This window comes from Ursus americanus, chromosome X, assembly GCF_024610735.1.
Source record: "Ursus americanus isolate L20-20 chromosome X, mUrsAme1.1.p, whole genome shotgun sequence".
In the NCBI taxonomy this organism is placed as follows: Eukaryota; Metazoa; Chordata; class Mammalia; order Carnivora; family Ursidae; genus Ursus; species Ursus americanus.
In genome coordinates, this window is record NC_142164.1 from 64,884,891 (window position 1) to 64,906,634 (window position 21,744).

General features: G+C 52.0%; 2 protein-coding genes across 2 annotated transcripts; one reads left to right on the top strand and one right to left on the bottom strand.

Annotated features, from left to right (window-relative positions):
• Positions 1-208: 208 nt before the first annotated feature.
• Positions 209-2,862, top strand: CXCR3 (C-X-C motif chemokine receptor 3). The gene is made up of 2 exons (XM_045788785.2): positions 209-283; positions 1,286-2,862. The coding sequence occupies exons 1-2, from the start codon at positions 272-274 to the stop codon at positions 2,378-2,380; spliced, it is 1,107 nt and encodes a 368-aa protein (XP_045644741.1). The 5' UTR covers positions 209-271; the 3' UTR covers positions 2,381-2,862.
• Positions 2,863-4,807: 1,945 nt separating this feature from the next.
• On the bottom strand, positions 4,808-19,563 carry GCNA (germ cell nuclear acidic peptidase). Its single transcript, XM_087859748.1, has 9 exons — positions 19,449-19,563; positions 19,004-19,040; positions 16,895-16,977; positions 12,574-12,921; positions 11,305-11,380; positions 8,259-8,403; positions 6,765-6,903; positions 5,798-6,002; positions 4,808-5,485 (listed from the first exon to the last, which is right to left on the bottom strand). Exons 1-9 carry the CDS (start codon positions 19,540-19,542, stop codon positions 5,239-5,241), a joined length of 1,374 nt encoding a protein of 457 aa, XP_087715874.1. The 5' UTR covers positions 19,543-19,563; the 3' UTR covers positions 4,808-5,238.
• Between the last annotated feature and the right edge of the window lie 2,181 nt (positions 19,564-21,744).

Here is a 21,744-nt window from a genome sequence, read left to right on the forward strand (position 1 = left end):
GAGGACCTGCCCTTCCCCTGTCTGGTCCCAGGCTCACGGCCAGTTCCTCCAGGGCAGCTTCCCCTGGCCGGGGGGTACTGACTGGAGTAGGAACTCCCGTGGCCTTGGGTCTGGGGAGGTCTGGTACAGACAACCCCGTGGAAGAGGCTGTCACCAAGAATCATGTGAAACCCTCACTTCCTCTGTGTCGTGCAGGCTCCCTACCACAAGCACCAAAGCAGAGGGGCAGGCAGGCAGCACACGGCCCGGCAGCCAGAGTGCCAGCCCAGTGATGGTCCCGGAGGTAAGTGCTGCTGCCCAGCAGGTCGGTGGGGACGCATGTACGTGGCTCAGAGCCCAGAGTCCCGGACACCAGGGGAAAGTCAGGACTGGGCCCCCGAGCCCGGGGCCACCAGAGGGTTGGGTGACTAGACAGACCACGCAGCAGTTGTGGTAGAAGGAGCCCTGGGACAGGGAATCGGGAACCCACCTTGGCCCCCGGCTTGTGTACGACCACGAGCGAGTCCCCTGTCCTGTCTGGCTTTGGCGCCTCATCTGCAGAGCACGGGAGGTAGAGCCTCTCCCCTGACGGCCTCCAAGGCTGCCTTTAGCTCTGACTTAGAGCTCACTCTTCCATGCGGGACTGAACTGGCACTGAGAAGGCTCGCGGCTCTGGGGCGGTTTGCAGGCTGATGGGGTAAGGGATTATGACTAGAGCTCGGTTGGGGGAGCTCCCAGTGGGTGGCAGGTGGCCTCCATGTTTGGGAAGGAAAGAACAGGAGCTGAAAGCATGTGATTGGGGGGGGCTTCAGTGATTTGTGGAGGGGCTCCATGGGGGGCAGGAAGTTGGGGTCCCTAGGCAAGGGCCGAGAAGAGAAGTGGAGGGCCAGCGACTGACTAAGAGAGGGGACTGTGGGGAGGTGCCTGGGGAGGAAAGTGGTAGAACTAGGCGTGGCCGGGGAAACAGAAGGGTGAGTCGAGAAGAAAGAGCCAGGAGAGAGGAGGGGCCGGGGTTGGGGGGCTCTTGGCATGGGAGGGCAGCTCTCCCTCGGGCCCACGATCCCTGGGCTGATGGGACGGCCCAGAAGGGCGAGAGAAGCAGCCTTTGAGATGAAAAGTTACCCCCCAGCCCGGGGGCGAGGGGCGGGCAGTGGTGGCCAAGGCTGGGCAGACCCAGTTCTGAGTTCTGTAGGCAAGGTCCTGGAAGGAAGGCAGGACAGTGACAGGGGATGGCCCTGGCTCAGAGAAACGCCCCAGTAGTGACAGCACGGCCTTCCCGTGGTCCGTTCCCTGCCCGCCTCCGCAGATGAGCGAACGGCAAGTGTTCCAAGGCTCCGAGCTCACCTTCCTCCTGGAAAACTGTAGCTCTTCGTATGACTACGGAGAGAACGAGAGCGACTCCTGCTGTGCCTCCCCGCCGTGCCCGCAGGACTTCAGCCTGAACTTCGACCGCGCCTTCCAGCCGGCCCTGTACGGCCTCCTCTTCGTGCTGGGACTGCTGGGCAACGGCGCCGTGGCGGCCGTGCTGCTGAGCCAGCGCGCGGCCCGGAGCAGCACCGACACCTTCCTGCTCCACCTGGCCGTGGCTGACATCCTGCTGGTGCTGACCCTGCCCCTCTGGGCGGTGGATGCCGCCGTCCAGTGGGTCTTCGGGTCTGGCCTCTGCAAGGTGGCCGGGGCCCTCTTCAACATCAACTTCTACGCCGGGGCCCTGCTGCTGGCCTGCATCAGCTTCGACCGTTACCTGAGCATCGTGCACGCCACCCAGCTCTACCGCCGGGGGCCCCCGGCCCGCGCCACCCTCACCTGCGTGGCCGTCTGGGGGCTCTGTCTGTTCTTGGCCATCCCCGACTTCATCTTCTTGTCGGCCCGCCACGACGAGCGCCTCAACGCCACCCACTGTCAGTACGACTTCCCGCAGGTGGGCCGCACGGCCCTGCGCGTCCTGCAGCTGGTCGCTGGTTTCCTGCTGCCCTTGCTGGTCATGGCCTACTGCTACGCCCGCATCCTGGCTGTGCTGCTGGTCTCCAGGGGCCAGCGGCGGCTGCGAGCCATGCGGCTGGTCGTGGCGGTCGTCGTGGCCTTTGCCCTCTGCTGGACCCCCTACCATCTGGTGGTGCTGGTGGACACCCTCATGGACCTGGGGGCCTTGGGCCGCAACTGCGGCCGAGAGAGCCGTGTGGACGTGGCCAAGTCGGTCACCGCGGGCCTGGGCTACATGCACTGCTGCCTCAACCCCCTGCTCTATGCCTTTGTGGGCGTCAAGTTCCGAGACCACATGTGGATGCTGCTTACGCGCCTGGGCTGCCCCGACCAGAGAGGGCACCAGCGGCAGCCGTCGTCCTCCCGCCGGGAGTCATCCTGGTCCGAGACCACAGAGGCCTCCTACTCGGGCTTGTGAGCCTGGATGGGGGCTCTCCTTCCGCCACGCAGCCCGACTGCCCCCGCACGCCAGGCTCCTCCCTCCCGCTCCCTGTAGCCTCACGCCCCACACGCACTCCGGGGATGCCCTGGCAGCCCCAGCACCCCCGGGTCTCCCAGGGAGGCACCCCCCCCCGCCCCTGGCTCTGGGGGCTACGCCACCGCTGCTCCTTAGCTGCCACCGCCCCCCACTCCCACTTCAGAGGTGGCCGCCTCGGGGCCCTTATTGCCTTGGCTGCCCAGAGCCCCACAGCCCTTCTCATCCAGTAACTAGACCCTGGCCTTCCCCATGTTCGGGGAGCACAAAGCAGAAAGCATAGTAGAGGCCGTTCCTATGGGGCCTTGGCCCAGGCCTCCAACTCAGCAGCGACTGTAGCTGTGGTCCCCAAGACCTGTATATTTGCTCATGGTTTTTTTTTTTATGTCTAAAATTCTGCTTACAACTTTTCAATAAACAAGATAATCGGGCCCAGGGTGTGTTCGTCGCGCATCATCATCGCCAGCCCGGCCCAGGCTTCAGCGATGCGTGTCCCGCTCTCCTCGCCCGGCCGCGGATCTATGGCGACCAGCGCTGCTTGCATGAAGGTCTATGTCGAGCCCCCTGTGCCCTCCTGGGTGCCCCTGCCCCTCACAGGGAAGCAGCCAAGTGCGTGGGTGCACGCTGACAGTTACCCGGACGGGCCGGCCACTCTGTAGGCATAATTGGGGGGAGGGCCTGGAGACATGAAGACCTAGTCCCTGCCCTCCAGAAGCTTAGGCCAGCAAGGACAACCTGGTGAGTCTATGCCACGAGGCAAATGAGCAGCTCAGGGCCCGTGAACCTGGTGCTCAGAGCCCTGTGGCTGGAGCCACTGAGGAAGGCTTCCTGAAGACAGAAACGAGCAGACCTTAAGGGACAAGTGGTGTCTCCAAGGGCAAAGAGACGGAAAGACCGTGCTTCTGGGCAGAAGGGAAGGCACTGGCAGAACGTGGGAAGGCTGAAAACTGCAAAGCTTTTCGGACCCAGAAGTGCTCCCAACTGGCTAGAGTTAGGGGTTCAGCTAAGGGAAGGGTTGAAGATACTGAGACTCCACGTTGGCTTGGGATCGAGTGATGGTATCAGAGTCCTGCTAGAAGGCCACAGGCAGCTGTTCAGCGAGAGGTGATGCGGGCTCCCTCTAGGATAATGACGTTGGGATCGAAGCGAAACACTGAGATTGAGTGACTTGCTAACAGTCATTAGCACATAAGCCACCTGGAGGCATGGGGGGAGGGGGCGACGGCTGAGGTAGAACCGAGTAGAGGAAATGACTGGGGCTCCCCAGAAGGGTAGGTGGCAGGGCTACTGAGTTAAGACCGTCCCTTTGCAGGAGAGGAACCGCTGTGCTGTCAGTTCCCCCTCATGAAGCCACCAACGTGCCAGGATCCGGTTTCGCAAGTCAGCTGGGCCTTTGCCAAGACTGCAGATATGGCCGGAGGCAGGCCTGGAAAGGAGGAGCCTGAGGATTTAGCTAGGGAAGCTCCTATTAGCCTGGGCCCGCACCCAATCCCTTAGACTTGTGGTTAGGCTTCAGGTGGGGGGCCACGAAAAGACAAGCATCTGTGAAATAAAGGAAGGCTGGAAGGAAGGGAAAGGGCAGAATAGCGCATCCTGCCCGATACAAGCTTATCAGTGATGCCCAGCGATGCTGGGGGAGTAGCGATGTTTGCGGCAGGCCGAGCAATGGGTCCCCCGAGGTGTCCACCCTCCAATCCCCAGAACTCGTGAATAGGTTACCTTACATGGCAAAAAGGTTACTGATAAGCTGACCTTAAAATAAGGTTCTCTTGAATTATCCAGGTAGGCCCACTGGCCTCACAAGCATCCTTGAAAGTGAAAGAAAGGGAAAAGGAGGGAGAGGGGGAGAGAGAGACAGAGGGAGGAAGAGAGGAGAGAGAGAGGTGGCTGGCTTGAAGGATGGAAGGGGGCCACAAACCGAGAACGCAGGTGACCTCTAGAAGTTGGACGAGACGAGGAAACAGATCCCCAGACCCCAGGGCCTCCAGAAAGAAACACAGCCCTGCCCACACCTTGACTTCAGTCCGGTGTCATCAGCGCTGACCTCCCAGGCTGTAACACGGCCCATTCGTGTTGTTTTAAGTGACTAAGAGTGCGCTGACTTGTTAGGGCAGCCCCAAGAAACGAGAACACCGCCGACCGGCTAGCTCCCAGGAGTGGGGAGGCTGCTGAGGTGCTTACGGGCAGTCACAAAATTCCCAGAGAGACCCCGAACGGAGCAGACACGTTCCGGAGCACTTCCGAGGTCCGGGGTCTTGGACAAAAGACCTGAGGGCCGGCTCTGCGCTATGCACAGGCGGACAATGAACAGACTCCGTGAACAAGCGAATTGCAGAAAAAATTTTATTTATTTTTTTTGTCTTATGAACAACTACATTGGCTCAGTGCGGCTTTATTCAATGTCAAGAGCAACTGAATTCATGAAACGTGCTTGTCTTTTACGTCTAGGTAAGTGTAACAGGCTCCACCTGCCAGCATCCTTCTCCTTCTCTCCACCTGCCCCTCTTGAAACTGCGGTTTGTGTTTGCATTGTGTTCTCCATGTTAAAACTATGTTAAAACGAACTAATACCCAGAGTGGATCCAAAGGGCTTGTGAGCACCGTCGAGGGCGCAAAATTGCTTAGCAACAGAATCCTTGCTTAAGAAAGATCATCATTAACTGTATGAGGCTATAAAGAAACGGTTTAAATCCTAATATTCTTAATATTCATCGCTTATCAGAAACAGAGATATTTTTCTAAAACTTCTTATCCTTAGCAGTAGGGGGGCTCAGCCCACACAAACACACCCCCAGATAACCTCAACGACCCTGCCTTTGCTTATCAGCATAATCCTTGCTCAGCCGTCTCATCACATCCCCATGGCTTATCCCTTCCGTCTCATGCTTAACCGTTCTGTAATTCTCCTGCACATACTTAGCAAAGGGCCTCACATGGGGCGCAATGGGGGTTCCATCCTTGCGAGTTAGCGGCAGCATGACCAGAGGCCCCTTGCACTTGGCACAGATAAAGAGATCGGTGTTCAAGGATCTGGTATAGCGGCCGACCCTAATGAGGAAAGAGACACACAGAGCAAACGCATCAGTCACCGTACCTCGGCGTGTTCTCGGAGCTGCTGGCCGTGGGCCCAAAGCAAGACTCTTTCTGTGGTTTCTCAGACAGTGGGGCACCAAGCGACAGCAGTGGTCAGGCCAGCTCCACGTAGGAGAGCATGGAGAAACAAGACGTGGAAAGGAGCCGAGGAGGTTTACTCGTCGCGTCGGCCAGTCACATACTTACTAACAAAATCACGAAGGGTCAGTTCGCTGGAGACCGTAGCAGAAACGGAACCGAAGACAGTCGGGAGGCGGAGGGTCTTACCTGGTTTTGCACCGAGTACATTCATAATGGATCCTGTAGTTAATCTGGTAGTTATGGCAACGAGTGACCATGGGCAGCTCCGGGTGCACCATATTCGATTTCTTGGCATAATACTTCCACGCATCGCCGTGAGAATCACGGACGCCATCGAGCAGCCAGGAAGCTGCGTGGCATATCTCATGGATCAAAGTATCCCGGAGACGGTCTTGGGAGAGGGATGGAAAGAAATCATGAGCACTTGAACCACTTCCCTCCGGTCTGCCACCCAACCACCCCTAGACTCTCGACCCCGCCACACACAAGCCCCGGGTGGCTCAGCAGGAGAGCAACGTGGTGGAGTGCTGGAGACTGAACAGAGCAAGATGAAGAGTGAGGTGACCAGGGGCGGGGGGGGGCCCACACCTGGGCGGAGGCAAAGGAACGAGGACAGGAGGGTCATTTTGAAGGTTTGGTGATTGGCTGGCTGGGGGGGGGGAACCTTGAACCTCAGTTACCGGGTGAATGGAGACACTGCACCGCTGGCAACAGGGAGCTACCTGCAGACAGACAGTTAGCCTAATGGAAAGACGGCCGAGTTGGACTCTCGGGGATGGCGAGACAGCTGATAATCATGTCCTCTGAGCAGAGGCGCCTGGGTGGCTTAGCCGGTTAAGCGTCCGTCTCTTGATTTTGGCTCAGGTCTCAATCTCGGGGTCATGAGATCGAGCCCCGCGTCAGGCTCTGCGCTCGGCGTGGTCTGCTTCAGATTCTCTCTCTCCCTCTCCCCCTGCTCGTGCTCTCTCTCTCTCTAAAATAAATAAATAAATCTTTTCCCAAAACACTAAAAAAAAAGATACTGTCCCCCAAGCAAGGCACAGTAGGCCCATCTACGCAGGAACAACTAGGCTGCCAGGAGACACCGGTGCCTAAGAGTAACTACACAGGCCTGCGTCACAAGCAAAGAGCGCGGCGGGAAAGCTGTCATCACCTGCAGAGTCGCAGACTTTCAGAGAAATCTCGATCTTTGCGTAACGCTGCTTCTTCGGGTAACGGGTCTCGCCGGTGGTGCATAAGCCGGCAGTTCTCAGCATCTTTTTATTCCAGCCGATATCTATTTTCTCCGGCAGCTGAGAAAAAAACAGCGAGCAGAGTGAGTCAGCAAGCCGCTTCAAGCGCACCAAAGCCTAGTCACTCAAGAGCCCTGCAGGGGTGTCTGGGTGGCTCGTCAGTAAAGCGTCTGCCTTCGGCTCAGGGCTCAGGTCGTGATCCCCGGGGCCTGGGGATCAAGCCCCACGTCGGCAGTCTCCCTGCTCAGCGGGGAGTCTGCTTCTCCCTCTGCCCCTCCCCCTGGCTCATGCTCTCTCTCTCTCTCTCTCTCTCAAATAAATAAAATCTTAAAAAATAAATAAATAAAAGAGTTCTGCAGATCTAAACATTCTGGGGAGAATAAAAGCCAGGCTGAAGCTCAGGTGAAAACAACACACAGGCCGTCAGGACACACGGGAGATGGCTGACGGCACATGCATGCAGGACCTGAGCTGCTGGCATGGGGACGCAAACCTGCTGAGGCAGGAGAGGGCGTCCCCTCCTCCCCGCACTTCCCCCTCCCCCCCGCAGCGTAAGAGCGCTGACCTGAAATTGCACGTGCACCTCAGTCCACTCATCAGTCCTGTGATGTAACACCACTGTCATGAGGAGTGACTTCCCCAAAGGCTGGGGAACCTCAGAAAGATCTAAGAACTTTCCCTGCAGAAGGTCGTGTCAGCGGAAATAATCAAGTCTGAAAACCCTAATAACCGCTGAGGCTCTGTTCTAGGCACTTTAGGTACATTACCTTCCCTAGGCCTAACAATAATTCTAGGGGCGCCTGGGGGGCTCAGTGGGTTAAGTGTCCGTCTGCCTTTGGCTCAGGTCATGATCTCGGGGTCCTGGGATCCAGCCTGCTTCTCCCTCTCCCTCTGCCCCACCCCCGGCTCGTTCCCTCTTGCTCTCTGACAAATAACAATAATGCTATGAAGTAGGGGGTACTATTATCGTTCCTGTTTTGCAGATGAGGAAACTGAGGCAGAGAGGGGCTACGTAACTTGCGCAGGCTCACAGAGCTCCTTCCCATTATTCTTGAGCCTAAGGCCTCTCTTTTCCAGATAGTCAAGGATCAACACATGCCCTCTCCCCCACTCCCCGCTACTCTCTCTGCCTACCATCCCTCAAGAACCAGAAGTCTTACTTCCTGCAGGCAACCTGATTTCCTGACCACTCAGGCTCTCAGTGATTTCTGTGCCTCTGCTGATCTCTTGTGCTGGTAACAGTCTGTACCGTAGGTGACTAGCCACAAACGTGCTCTATTTCTTTCACCGATGTGTGCATCACCTCTCCATCTAAACCGACACGTCTCCGAGCAGGAAATATACAGCTAACACATCCGCACACCTCACAGCACCCAAGAGCAAGTGCTCATCAAGTGCTTATTCGTCGACTGTACCTTTTTATCAAACACCGAGCTGTTAAACAGGGTGTAGATTTTCTGAACCAGGCTGTCCTTATTTTGCTTGAAATTCCTTCCAGAATACTGCTTCGCGTTTTCCAGGTCACGCAGGAAACATCCAGGTATTTTGCACGTCCCTCTCCTGCAAAGGTTAAGTTCGACTGAGTTATGGTAGCTAGAGGAAGAAAGAAGAGAAATGCGCACATACAGGTCACAACCAGAGAGACTCAGAAAACTTGCTGGTCCCTCTTCCTTCCAGCTCCTTGTAGGAGAGCATTCCCCGAAGTTCCACACATAGCCTTTTTCTTTTCGCTACTTGCATTCTCAGAGATGTGAAGCCCGTGGTTTCAACCACAGCAGGAGTGATCCCGCTCCTGTACCCGCAGTCTCGATCTCTCTCCTGGGGGATCCAGTTCCGAGCTGACGACGGCACGACGCAGTGTCAACTGATTAACCTGAGGACGCCCCCCCGCTCGGTGTGTTTGCTTATCGGACTTCTGTTATACCACGGGCTGAAAATCTTCCATCTCTTCCAGCCGGCCCCCCTTCCACCCCATGGTCACCATCCTAGTTCAAGTTCGTCCCCTCCCCTCGAGGCCTTGCTGCTACAGCATTCCTTTTGTGTTCCTTCCCTCCAGGCTCCTTTTCTTTCTTTCTCCCCCCCCAACCCCGACACACTTCCAATTCATTTTCCTAGGTCACATCCCAATTCTGTCCCTCCCCAGCTTGGCACTAGACTGTGTGGCCTGGCCATTCAAGGCCCAGGTCAATGGGGCCCCAACGTCTGTCTCCGGCTACCGTCTCCCCTGTGGCCAAGGTGGGCAAGTTAAACGTTCTCCGGACAGGAACTGGGATTCCCCGCAGTCTGTTCATGCCTGGGCACAACCGATCTGCCCCTGAGCCCTAGAATGACCACGTCTGCGGCTCTCCAGAGAACCACCATCCGTGTAGCGCTTTCTCCTTTGCAGAGAATTTCTTGTCGTACTATCCTAGCTAATCCGCACAACCGCCCTCCAAAGAAGTGATTACTATTCTCATGATCTCCACTTGGCGGAGGAGGAAACTGAGGGTCCGAGGTTAGGCGACTTCCCCAAAGTTCACAGAGACCCTGAATCTTTGGACCCAAATCTCAGGGCCTTCCCATTAGAACTCTTCTGCTGCCCCATCTTTCGAGGCCTAATCCCAATGCACAAAGAGCAGTGCTAAGCACATGGAGGCCTCACACTTGTAATAACTATTCATTTCACCCTTTTATCCTGGCTACCGCCGCCACCCACGAGTCCCAAGCGATGAGCCCACAGAGCTGGAAAGATAAAAACAGGAGCAAACACACATTAAGCTGAGTTTCTGACTTCACTCAACTCCTGAGATGGGCATTTTGCCGGGACACTCACAAACCCCTAAGTCACAAAATAATCCATCTGTGAGGGGGCTGGGTCGGGGGAGGAAATCAGAACAAAACCAGGCCAAGGCAGCTAAAGTAAGGGTCCGCACCCCAGAGCCTGAGACTGGTGAGTAACAAGGGCTGCCTCAAATTACTTCGTTCTGAAAGCAAATTTGCATCCGAAAAGGTAGCAGCTGAAAACCCAAGCCATCTGTAGACCTCAGCAGAGAAGGGGACCCCCCTCCGTCCGCACTTCTGTCAAGCAGGCCTTGTGGCTTAGCCCGCCTTCCCCTCGACTTCTGCGTCACTTTGCTGCAGGCAGAGCACCTCCACATCAGAGGAACCGGCAAGACCCCAAATGGGTACATGAGATACCATGACCAGGGAGCAGCCTACGCAGGAACAAGGCGCAGCACAACAGGAAGCCTAGACTGCCACAGGAAGCGCCAAGGCAGCGGCGAGGAGGCCAAACACACCAGCCTCCCTTGGATGGTGCGGAGGGCCACGACACAAAGGAGTGGCTTACAGGCCTTCTCTGGGCACACCACGGCAGAGCCACCCGGGGGCTACCCAGGGCACGGGGGCCTAGAGGCAAGAGCAGCTTGCGGATGTCTCTAGGAACCCAGAGGAGACCCTCGGCTGACCGGGGATCCATCTGCCAGAGAACATGCCGGACTACACGCGTGACCACACCGAGCAAGAAGCGCAGGAGCGAAGAGAGCGCCTCGGCTCAGGTTCAAAGTGCCCTGCTGCCCCCATGCCTGACACATCGCTCTTCTTCTCCCCTTCAGATGCATTTACTGGTCCAAAGTACGGGTAAAAAAACAAACGAACAAAAACCACCCAGACAGTCCTTCAAACACGTTCCTTGTCTCATAAGAGAATTCAGGTGGAAGTATGTATTACTCCTGAATGCAGGTAAGAATGAAGAAAATTATGCCCACTACATCTTTTTTAAGGGGAAAGGTGAGAACTTCCTGGAATCAGAATGAAAAAAACATGTCAGGGTCTGGCTTCCTTTACAGAGTATGGACATGTCTTTGGTCTAAACAGCCCGCTGCGCTCAGACTCAAGTACATGCAGATTCCTCAAAATAAAGGAACCGCAAGCGATCTACTTCACCCGAAGTTTAAGCTTCCGACACGGGCGGGAACAGCTCCAAGCCGCAGGAGTAGCTGCATGCAGCCAAAGCACCCGAAAACCTGGAAGCCAGCCCCCCCCCCAGTTCCAAGGGACGGGGCCACAGGCCGCGTCTGCTCCGCCTGCTCACCATCACCGCGGGCACCGCTTCGGTTTCGCGCCAACTGGTGGCAACAAGGCAGTATTTAGCCTGAAGAAAAGTCTCGTGTTCGGCTACACACGATTTTTTGATGTGAGTCTAAGCACCAAGGAAAGGCCAGAGCTGATGTGGGGGCAAAAGGGCTCCAGCCATCCCGGGAAGTGCAGGGATCGCTGTGGGGTGCCTCCTCCTTCCCCCTTCCTCCTCCTCCTCCTTCAACTTCTGCCCTCCCAAGTCAGGGGTGGAAGCCTTGTCCCCTCTCCCCCACCAGACTCCGCAACCCCTTGAAGACCCTCCCACATGCCCAGGGGACCGCTTAACACGCACACGGGACGACAGTCCCATCAACTCCCGAGAGGCTGAACACGCGCAGTACGTACCCGGTCTTGCGTTTTTCAGTTTTTCCCACCCCGGGCTTCTTCTTTGAAGGCACACGCCTTTTGGAGACTCTCACAGCTGAAAAAGTAATTGTTTGGACCCTGAAAATTGGGCCCATCAAGCAACTGGCAGAAAAGTGCACCCACAGCCACTCCCAGAGCACCATCTAGAAAAGGCAACCGTCCGTCTGAAGCCTGCATACTCCCCATCGGTCCGTGAGACAGGGTCTTCCTATGTGAATCCCAGAGCTGCTAGCAGGGTAAGCTAGGCAGGGGTCTGTCACAGGAACAAGGACTATATAATGAGGTGATGTGAGCCTGCCGCTCCAGGTTAGATTGTGTGGGCAACTGAGGCACGGGCCGTAGAAGGAACGGTGTGGCATAGCTCACACACTTGCTCCAGGGAGTGGCTCAGGGGCCCCTGGATGGCTCAGCTGGTTAAGTGTCTGCCGTTGCCTCGGGTGTTGAGCTCAGGGTCCTGGGATCAAGCCCCGAGTCGGGCTCCCTCTGCCCCTGCCGTCTCTCTTTCGCTCCCTCAAATAAATAAAATCTTTAAAGGAGAAAAAAAAAAAAAAAAGGAAGCGGCTCAGATCCTAGGCAGGACCCTGACTCGCTATACAAGCACAATGCTTCCATCTTTGGTTAGCCCCCATATACCGCCAACTGCTCTAGCCAGAGGCTTCCGTAACGGTAGTGTCATTCATTCGTTTATTGAAAAGAAGTATTAAACATCTACAAGGTGCCGAACACCAGGCTAGACCCTGGGAGAGACTTAAAAATGAAGAAGAGTCCTCCCATCAAGAGGCTCACCGTCCCCCCGGGGGGACAGATTCCAGAACATATCTAAGACCGCTGGGTGAGAGCTTTAGCAGAGACGGGGTCTGAGAACTTTGGGAACCCAGGAGAGGAGGGAGGAGCAGCTCTGACGTCCGGCTTCCTACAGGAACTGCCGACTGGGCTGGGTCCCAAGAAAAATGGCATCTCCTCAGGACAAAAAGTACAGAGAGAAAGCATGCCAGGTGGACGGACCGGCAACTCCTGAGACATGGGTATCCCTCCCCCATTTCCGGAAAGATCCATTTCACCGGGATGGCTGTGTCCCTTAGCCACTGGGATGCCGCTGAGATGGCACAAGGTTGGTAGGCAGGACAGGCTGAGCTGAGCAGACAGGCAGATCCAGGGGCAAGGGCAAGGGCAAGGCAGGCAGGGCTGGCGCACAGGGTGGGCTGGGCGCATTCAGCAGGTCGGACCGCCTCGATATGAGTGGCTTACCGGGTGTCACACATATGTTCTTGGTCTTACTCTTCCTTTTCCTCGGCTGCTCCACCACGGGTGCGGGCTCTTCGTCCTCGAGCTCCACTGTGGCCTCCGCACCACTTGGTGGTTGGTCGAGATTCTCACCAAGATCCGGCTCCGCAGCGTCATGAGGTGAACTGTGCTGGGAGATATCAAAGACCTCCATCTCTTTTTCCTGTGAGGTGCTTTGGCCCTCATCACACGAATCCTCGTCTATTATGAGCACAGGGCCCTCAAAATCGCTGTCATCATCAATAATAAGTATGGGAGACTCCTTGGTGGGAGCCCGTTCCTCGGTATCAGATAACACATCCAGAATCTCATCTGAAATTCGAGAGACACAATCACAGATGAATATACTCCCTCTGCGCGCCCCGTACACCCAACTTCGGGTTATTAAGCACAAATTAAACACGCTGTGAATGGTGACATTCTGAATCACAGTGAAGAATCAGTGAGTCTATTGTGGAGAGTGCTGCTATAAACACCGGGTGCACAGACGCCTTCGAATCTGTATTTGTAACCTCTGGGTAAATACCTAGGAGTTCAATTGCTAGATCGTGGGGCAGTTCTGTTTTTAACTTTTTGAGGAACTTCCATATTGTCCTCTGACATGGATGGAGCTAGAGTGTATCATGCTGAGTGAAACAAGTCAGTCAGAGAAAGACAAATACCACATATAAGGAATTTAAGGAAGAACACGGGTGAATGAATGGGAAGGGGGGAAAAAGAAGAAGACAGGGAAACAAACCATAAGAGACTCTGAAGGACAGAGAACAAACCAAGGGTTGATGGAGGGAGGTGGGTGGGGGGATGGGCATTAAGGGGGACCCTATTGCAATGAGTACTGGATGCTGTATGTAAGTGATGAAACACTCAATTCTACTTCTGAAACCAATATTGTACCGTATGTTAACTAACTAAAATTTAAAATAAATAAAAATAGGAGCACCTGGGTGGCTCAGTCGGTGAAGCATCTGCCTTCGGCTCAGGTCATAATCCCAGGGTCCTGGATTCGAGCCCCGCATTAGGCTCCCCGCCGGGGAGCCTGCTTTTCCCTCTCCCTCTGCCCTTCCCCCTGCTCCTGCTTTCTCTCTCTCAAATAAATAAAATCTTTTTAAAATTTTTAAAAATTCAAAATTCAAATTAAAAGAATCCATTATTGGGGCGCCTGGGTGGCACAGCGGTTAAGCGCCTGCCTTTGGCTCAGGGCGTGATCCCGGCGTTCTGGGATCGAGCCCCACATCAGGCTCTTCAGCTATGAGCCTGCTTCTTCCTCTCCCACTCCCCCTGCTTGTGTTCCCTCTCTCGCTGGCTGTCTCTATCTCTGTCAAATAAATAAATAAAATCTTTAAAAAAAAAAAGAATCCATTATTTTAGATTGTTTTTCATCTATTACTTTTTTACGTTACTGAGAGCAGTAACAGATAAAATAGCAATCCAAGTCCAGTGGCAATTTTCAAGTCACATTCTCTAAGTCGCACACTGCAGGTGCTCAGTGGTTCCCAAACACAGCCCTGCAGACTTGTATGTTTTCTCTGGTCCACAGAAAAATAAGAGAAATCAGAATAACAAAGTGGGGTTTTTTTCCCTATCAAGTTCAAGCTCTATAACTTAAAGAACTGTCCTCTGAGAATATATCCTTCCTAAACTTTTGGTTTCTTTACCTTAGGAAATTATGGCAATAGCAGATGGTAGTTAGAATTTATTCCCATCGTTAGACAAATGAAAAATTGGCAACTCTATGTTAGCCACCAAAATTTAATTTTTTCTTTTTTTTTTTTAAAGATTTTATTTATTTATTTGACACACAGATAGAGACAGCCAGCGAGAGAGGGAACACAAGCAGGGGGAGTGGGAGAGGAAGAAGCAGGCTCCTGATGGAGAAGCCCGATGTGGGGCTCGATCCCAGAACGCTGGAATCATGCCCTGAGCCGAAGGCAGACGCTTAACGACTGTGCTACCCAGGCACCCCTCAATTTTTTTCTTTTCTTTTTTTTTTTTAAAGATTTTATTTATTTATTCGACAGAGATAGAGACAACCAGAGAGAGAGGGAACACAAGCAGGGGGAGTGAGAGAGGAAGAAGCAGGCTCACAGCGGAGGAGCCCGACGTGGGGCTCGATCCCATAACGCCGGGATCATGCCCTGAGCCGAAGGCAGGCGCCTAACCGCTGTGCCACCCAGGCGCCCCAACCAAAATTTAATTTTCTAACTAGTCCACAAACGCCAAGCTCTCAGAGCCACTGATGTAAGCATGAGGAGGTAAGTCCTCATACCAGCACGGAGAGGCCTTGGGAACATTTGGAATGTTCGCCGAGGGTCCCTTCATCTAGAAATGAGGCGTGGCACATCTAACACCACACATGCTCTCTGGAGTCTGTTCAGAGCTCACTTTCCAGGTTCCTAGGGTTCTGGGTGTAAAAAAAAAAAATAGATAAGCCACAGCGCAGGCAAGATGTGACAATATATTTACGGTGCAAAAAGTCTTTATCCTAAACTTGCAGATTTGGGATCACGCGCTGAGAGTCTCGTCTATCACTTCATTATCAAAGAACTTCACATATGCAATAAAGAAAGAGAAAGGAGTGGGAGTTGCTATGGTAAAAAGTCATCCTTCCTAGAAATTTTAAAGATTTCTCAACTGCAGTTGAAATTTTAAAAAGAGAAGGGGAGGGGGAGGGACCCACTACTTATAATCCACAGAAGAAAAATGACTGTCCATTGACGAATGTTCGAAGTGGTCTTAGAAGTATTGTGTTCAAGCTCCTTTGCTGTAACATCACCTCAATTCGTGACAAGGAGGAAAGAAGTGGCATGTGGAGAACAGTAGCGAGACCTATAACGACAGTCCTACTGGAGCATTCTCCCCTCTCCTTTTCAGGGAAATATGCCCACAGTAAGAGTCCACCAATCAGAAAGGGGAGAGTAACCTTAGTTCAAAGTTCATCCTCAACAAAATAGGGATCTTCTGATGAAACGAGTGAGCAAGTGGTCGTCTATGGGGATGAACTGCTTTCTGGCTCTGTCTCTCATGCCCTCCCCTGGGATCCCTTTGGCCCCTTAGGGTGGCTCGTCATGTCGTCCCCCCTACTCCGCACCTGGACCTCTGTCCTACTCAGGCACACCCACTCAGAGTTAGCGAGGAGAGGAAAAATCAATGAGAGGGGACGGGTAGTGAAACAGTAGGAGACCAGGGTTCCAAGCCACCTCTCCTTTCCCTGCTGATACCCCAGGTTAGCCAGGGAACTCTGGCCAATGGTAGCTCTTTGCTAGTTACCAAGGAAGTAGCCAGTACTTGAAGGGTGCTGATATTTTAACGACGGGCCTGTGTATCATGCCCTGCATTGGGTACTAAGCGAACGAAGAACAGTAAAGTTCCATCCCGAAGCTTAAGAAGCTCCTAGTCTCGGGGCGCCTGGGTGGCTCAGTCTGTTAAGTCTCCGACTCTTAATTTTCGCTCAGGTCATGATCTTGGGGGTTGTGAGATCGAGCCCCGCATTGGGCTCCACGCTCGGTGAGGAGTCTGCTTGTCCCCCTCCCTCTGCTCCTCCCCCGCTCTCTCTCTCAAATAATGAAATAAAATCTTAAATAAAAAAGAAAAGAAGCTCCTCGTCTTCCTACGTTTCACACCCACTGAATAGGTTCTGAACAGCGAGTATAGCTCCATGCCTCTGGAAAGGGTTTTAAAAGCGCCTCTGAAGCCAAAGGGGCAAAGATCAGCTATGGGAAATGGGCTCTGAGAAGAACAGAAATCTCTAGAAAATATAAGGAGAACGGTGAAAGGCAAAGACAGACAGCTAGCTGGAGAAAGCAAGGGTTCCCCTGAGACGTCACCATGGGCTGACTCAGAACCACACCCACCTAAGGCTCCATCAGGCTGGAAAGAATGAGCCCACGCCTCTCACCTTCCCTCTCTTTGTCATTCCCACATACAGAGGAGGAAGAAAAAAAATGGTGGGGATGGGGAGTGGGGGTAGCACAGCAGCCTTCATACCTTCCTAGTGTCAGTTCCTGACTTTCTTCCCCCCGATCCCTATGTATAGGTAGGCCAGAACTCTATGGAGGGGGGTGGCCAAGGTCTAAAGCACCGAGAACAGTTGCTGCCGTGTTTGGAAATTCACGGGGGGGGGGGGGAACTCCGGCCATATTCACACCCAGCACCCACGAGGGAAGAAATGGTGGCACCCGCTACTAAGTGGGTACCAGAAGCAAACGTCTGTTGACGCGTATCCTGAAACCACCGTGTGATGGGGCTGCAGAGCTCAGCTGCTTCCCTCGGTCACGAGTATACTTGCCTTCGCTGCTTATGTCAGATATGTGAGCTCTGACTTTATCACTGAAGTATTCATCTTCAGAGTCAGAGTCAATCACCACATAGCTGAGTGAGGAGACAGGGAAAAACAAAAGAGAGACGTCAGCACCACGGTCTTCTTTTCACAGCCTTTCCTGACTCCTCTACCATGAACATGAGCACCTGGAAATGTTCTGTTGGCTTATTCCCTGCAGCAACTCTGTTCCCCTTTCTTTGGAACTGCTCAGTCGTTATTCCTGATTTTCCATCCTTCTACCAAATCATTAAATCTGTCTCTGTCCCTACGAAAGGAGTGATCTGTCAAGCACTGAGTGAAATGGGCTGTCAGAGGGCCTGTGTGCCAGCAACTCTGGTACAGGGCAAAAAGGGACTAGGGAAATGTTAATTTCCATGAGTTAGTTGCCATTTCTCTGTATCTTTACCTGTTACACACATAAATCCACTAACCCATTTCCACCATATTCACCACTTCTAAGCTGCCAGCTTGAGGGGCCTTGGCTATCCCGTTGGTCATTCCCTCTTTAAAACTCTTCTCTGGATTTCCAAGTTACTGTTCTCTTTTGGTTCTCTTCTTGCCCCTCCATCTACTTCTCATTCACCACGCTTCCTCAACTCACCCCCAGGCTTTGTCCACTGTGCCGTCACACCAAGCTAATCAATTCCTAAGGACTGCGTGGACATCACCTATCCGCCCGCGCAAGCCATTATACCCAGCCCAACTGTGTGCCTGACTTCCGGCTCCACAGTTCCAACTTCCTACCTGGATATCCTGTGCGCGGGGCTGACTTGTGTCAGCATGAACAGGCATAGCCTTGCGTCTATTCTGATGAGTTGGGCAGTCATCCTGACGGATCCCTGCCCGTACTCTACTGGTCGTTAAATGTTTTGAGCATTGGCCCTGCCTACAGGCCCCTCCATTTCCACGGGCCCAAAACTGAACTCATCCCCCTCCTCCCCCAGTTCCACCCTTCCTCCAATATCCCACTATAGTAGCCTCCGGGGACCGGACCGAGACCTGTGGGCATTCCCAGCAGGGCCATTAAAACAGATTTTCTCCACGTATCTGTTCAGCATCTATCTAGTGGAGGCAGGAAGAAACCAATTTTTCTATTTAAAAATTGGATATTTAAATGTATTATCAAACAAGGACTTTATTATGTATAGTACTGGGAACCACTAAGAAACCACAATAATGCATTTGAAATGTAAATGACAACCACACCTGAAACTAATATTACATCGTATGGTAACTATGTTGGAATTAAAATTAAAAATTAAAAAATTACAAACAAAAAATACTGTAGGGGCGCCTGGCTGGCTCAGTCAGAGGAGCGAGCAACTCTTGATGTTGGGGTTTAAGTTCGAGCCCCACAATGTGTATAGAGATCACTTTAAAAAAAGTCTTTAAAAAGATAAAAATAAAAAAAAAAAAAATAGGGCAACCCTGTTCGGGACCGCTCTCACTCTTGAGAGCTTCTGTCTTCACTTAATAAACTTCTACGACTTTACTCACAAAAAAACAAATAAATAAAAATTTAAAAATAAAACTATTGTAAATCACAAAAATTTAAAAATTAAAGAATAAAATAAAATGCAAATGGCAGCGATGAAAATATCCTGCATCGCCTCTCCGATTGTGGTAATGTTTACACTACCATATACGTTTGTCAAATTTCATCAAACCGGACACCTAATAGGGTGAATTTTGCCATTATGCAAATCATACCTCAACAGACCCACTATGGTAATTCACTGAGTCAATGTGGAAACATCAGTTAACTAGCATCCTATTTTGGATTTATTCCAGTAAATTTTCTTAGCACCTCCTACAGTCTGGCACATGGGCCTAAAAGGGCCTGAGGAGTGGAAATTGGAGGACGAATCGATCACAAAGACATTCTGAAGAAGAAACTGACCAATTAGATAATGGGCCTGGCCTAAAGATCTAATGCTTTGAACCCGGCTGTGAGGTCAGATACCCATTATGACCCTGAAGATAGTGTTCAGAGATGAAATGTGATGTTTATTCCTAAATCTTCTTACCCACATCATTCCTCAACAAATGTCAAATTTTGCTAATTTTCCTACTCACCTAATGCTCCTTTTCTGCTCCTTCTTTTCAGCTCCAACTAAATCAGAGAAAGAAAGAGGGTGTCAGGAAGCATCTGAAGGATAAAAACCTGGTTACCCACATCTTTAACTCCCTAAAGCCAAAGTCCAGAAGTTAGGGCTGGTTAAAATCGATGGGAGACTTTTATCCCCCTGACCCAAGTGAGCTAGAGAGGAAAGAAAAGTCAGGAGTCCTAGAATGAAAAAGGTCAAGGAGGCAAACTGGAAAACAAGCCCAGAGAACTGCCTCTGCTCCTAACAGCAGAGAAATGATCTTCGTCTCACCAACCTAGAGAGAACCCCTAGAGGAGACAAACCCTGGAGCAGCTCACACCGAATGTCCCAAATCACATTTCAGTCATCTCCACAAAGACAGGGTGAAGTTAGGCCTTGAAACGGAAACGACTGCTCTGAGGGGCACTACTTACAGGGCTCATACTCTTCATCACTGCTAGAGTCCACGGTAAGAATGCAACTGCAAAAAAGGAGACACACAAGGTTATAAAGGAAGCTATTAAACATCGTACACGAGCGCACAGGCAGAATCTCACACAGACAGAAGCACCCATCAGAGTTTCTGACAAGCATAAAAAGTCTTAGGGAGTTATGAAATTAAGATCACAGTAGGGGAGGTGAAGAAAAATTAGAAGCAACAAGCTGCTCAGTCTTCACCACAGAATCGAAGATAGGAGAAGAACGTTAGTTGAGTATCATCAGCTACCAGCGAGAAGCCTGTTTTCTGCCAAGTGATTTAGTTCTACTTCAAGACATGAAAGTGAGGGGCGCCTGGGTGGCTCAGTCCGTTAAGAGTCCAACTCTTGGTTTTGGCTCAGGTCATGATCTCAGGGTCATGAGATCGAGCCCCGAGTCGGGTGCCACGCTCAGTGGGGAGTCTGCCGGAGATTCTCTTTCTCCCTCTCCCTCTGCCCCACCCTGCCCCACGCCCTCTCTCTGTCTCCAAGAAAACTAAATAAATCTTTAAGAAAAAGAGGAAAAGAAAGATATGAAAGTGAATTCTGAGAAAGAGGCCACATGTGAAAGGACTCGAGGATGAAGAGATGACAGTTAAAAATCAGACGGCCAAAAGAGCAAGAACACCTTCTAGGGCTTTACTGGCTTGAAGAGGGCCTACTTATTGGGACTGCTGTCTAGCTAAATGGGCAAATGCTGAAATCCGCTTCTTGGGGAGCAAACGAAGGGTGACTGCCAGGCTGCAGCTGCTCCCGGCAGTGAACAGCGATGCTGGGGCCTCTTGCTTCTCTGCCCCCCAGTAATGCACCAGGCTACAGTCTAGGACCTAATCACAGGTTATCTTAGCATTAGTTAGTGTGACGTAGAGCTCACAGGGGAAACCAGACGTGCTAAAGGTGGACCTAAGCGTTATCAGGTTTTATGAATAAGGTCTTACATATACCGAGTCAAGCCTCACCACTTCTTGAGGGTGTTCATTTTAACCTTGAGGTTGGTTATTGGATTGATAATATTTTTATATTGGGTTGATGATATTTTTCAGTTTTTCAAGACACATGCTGGCTCACCCCCTTGGTTCAATTTCCTACTCACTTATCTGTCACTGCACATTGGACTTACTCAGTAGTAGACCTCAAATTTTAAAAAATTTTTTTAACTTAAATTCAATTAATTAACATATAATGTATTATTGGTTTCAGAGTCAATTTTTTTTTAATCAGCAAAGAAAACTCTTGCTGGGTGTAGGGTTTCCCAGGTATGGGTCAAAACATGACCATGGTTCTCTTCTTTTAAAGATTTTATTTATTTATTTGAGATAGAGTGTGCACGCATGGGGGGAGGGGCAGAGGGAGAAGAGAATCTTAAGCAGACTTCACACTGAGCACAGAGCCCGATGTGGGGCTCCATCCCAGGACCCTGAGATGACCTGAGCTAAAACCAAGAGTCGGAGGCTCAACTGACCAATCCACCCAGGTGTCCCTGGTAATTTTCAAAATACGGTATTTCTCCTCATCCATCTTGTAGTATTAACAAAACAAAGCATCTTGGGCTAAAAAAGACTAGTCAGTGGCCAGGCCATCAGAGCATACTAACTGGGCTTTGGCTGATCGATGAAAACCAGTGTCCTGCCCCTCACATCGTGTCTTTCAGAAATCCTTCCGCCTTCAAACTGCGGAAACCTCCTTCATTCTGTTAACGACCTTGTCTCACTGGGAAAATAAAGCCATCAGACAGGAAATGCCTCGTCCTCCCACCAACAACCCTACCGTCCTATCTGTAACTACACCCGATTCTCTTATTTCTCTATAGTTAACAATGAACACAATGTTCCTACCACTGTCTCCAGGCAAACCCTCCCCTGCACTTTGGATCTCACCCCCTCCAGCCTTCTCAAGGACTTTATTCCTGCAATTTTCCATTCTGTGTCGCACTAGTGTCCCCTCTCTCCTGGATCATTGATTCTACTCTCCCAAGACCCCACACCCCCCAATTTTATATTTCCAGCCTCGAACTCTCTGCTGAACTCCCAACTGTTATGTGGCCTCTTGGACATTTACTAAGCATTTGAAACGTCACACAGCCAACACAGAATTCTTGATTTCCTCCCTCAATCCTGTTCCTATAGGAGATTTACCAATCTCGGTCAATGGCACCCCCCAGTAACACAAACCAAAGACTTAGGAGTCATCCTTGATTCCTCTTTCGCTCACCTCCCACATTCAGCCCATCAGCAAGATCTGTCGGCTCTACCTC

Coding starts and splice junctions, on each gene's coding strand:
- GCNA (XM_087859748.1), bottom strand. CDS start 19,542: ATGTTTAATAGCTTCCTTTATAACCTTGTGTGTCTCCTTTTTTGCAGT. Junction 16,978..19,003: donor GAGCAGAAAAGGAGCATTAG/GTGAGTAGGAAA, acceptor CTCCTCACTCAG/CTATGTGGTGATTGACTCTG. Junction 6,904..8,258: donor GCTCGGTGTTTGATAAAAAG/GTACAGTCGACG, acceptor TTTTTTTCTCAG/CTGCCGGAGAAAATAGATAT.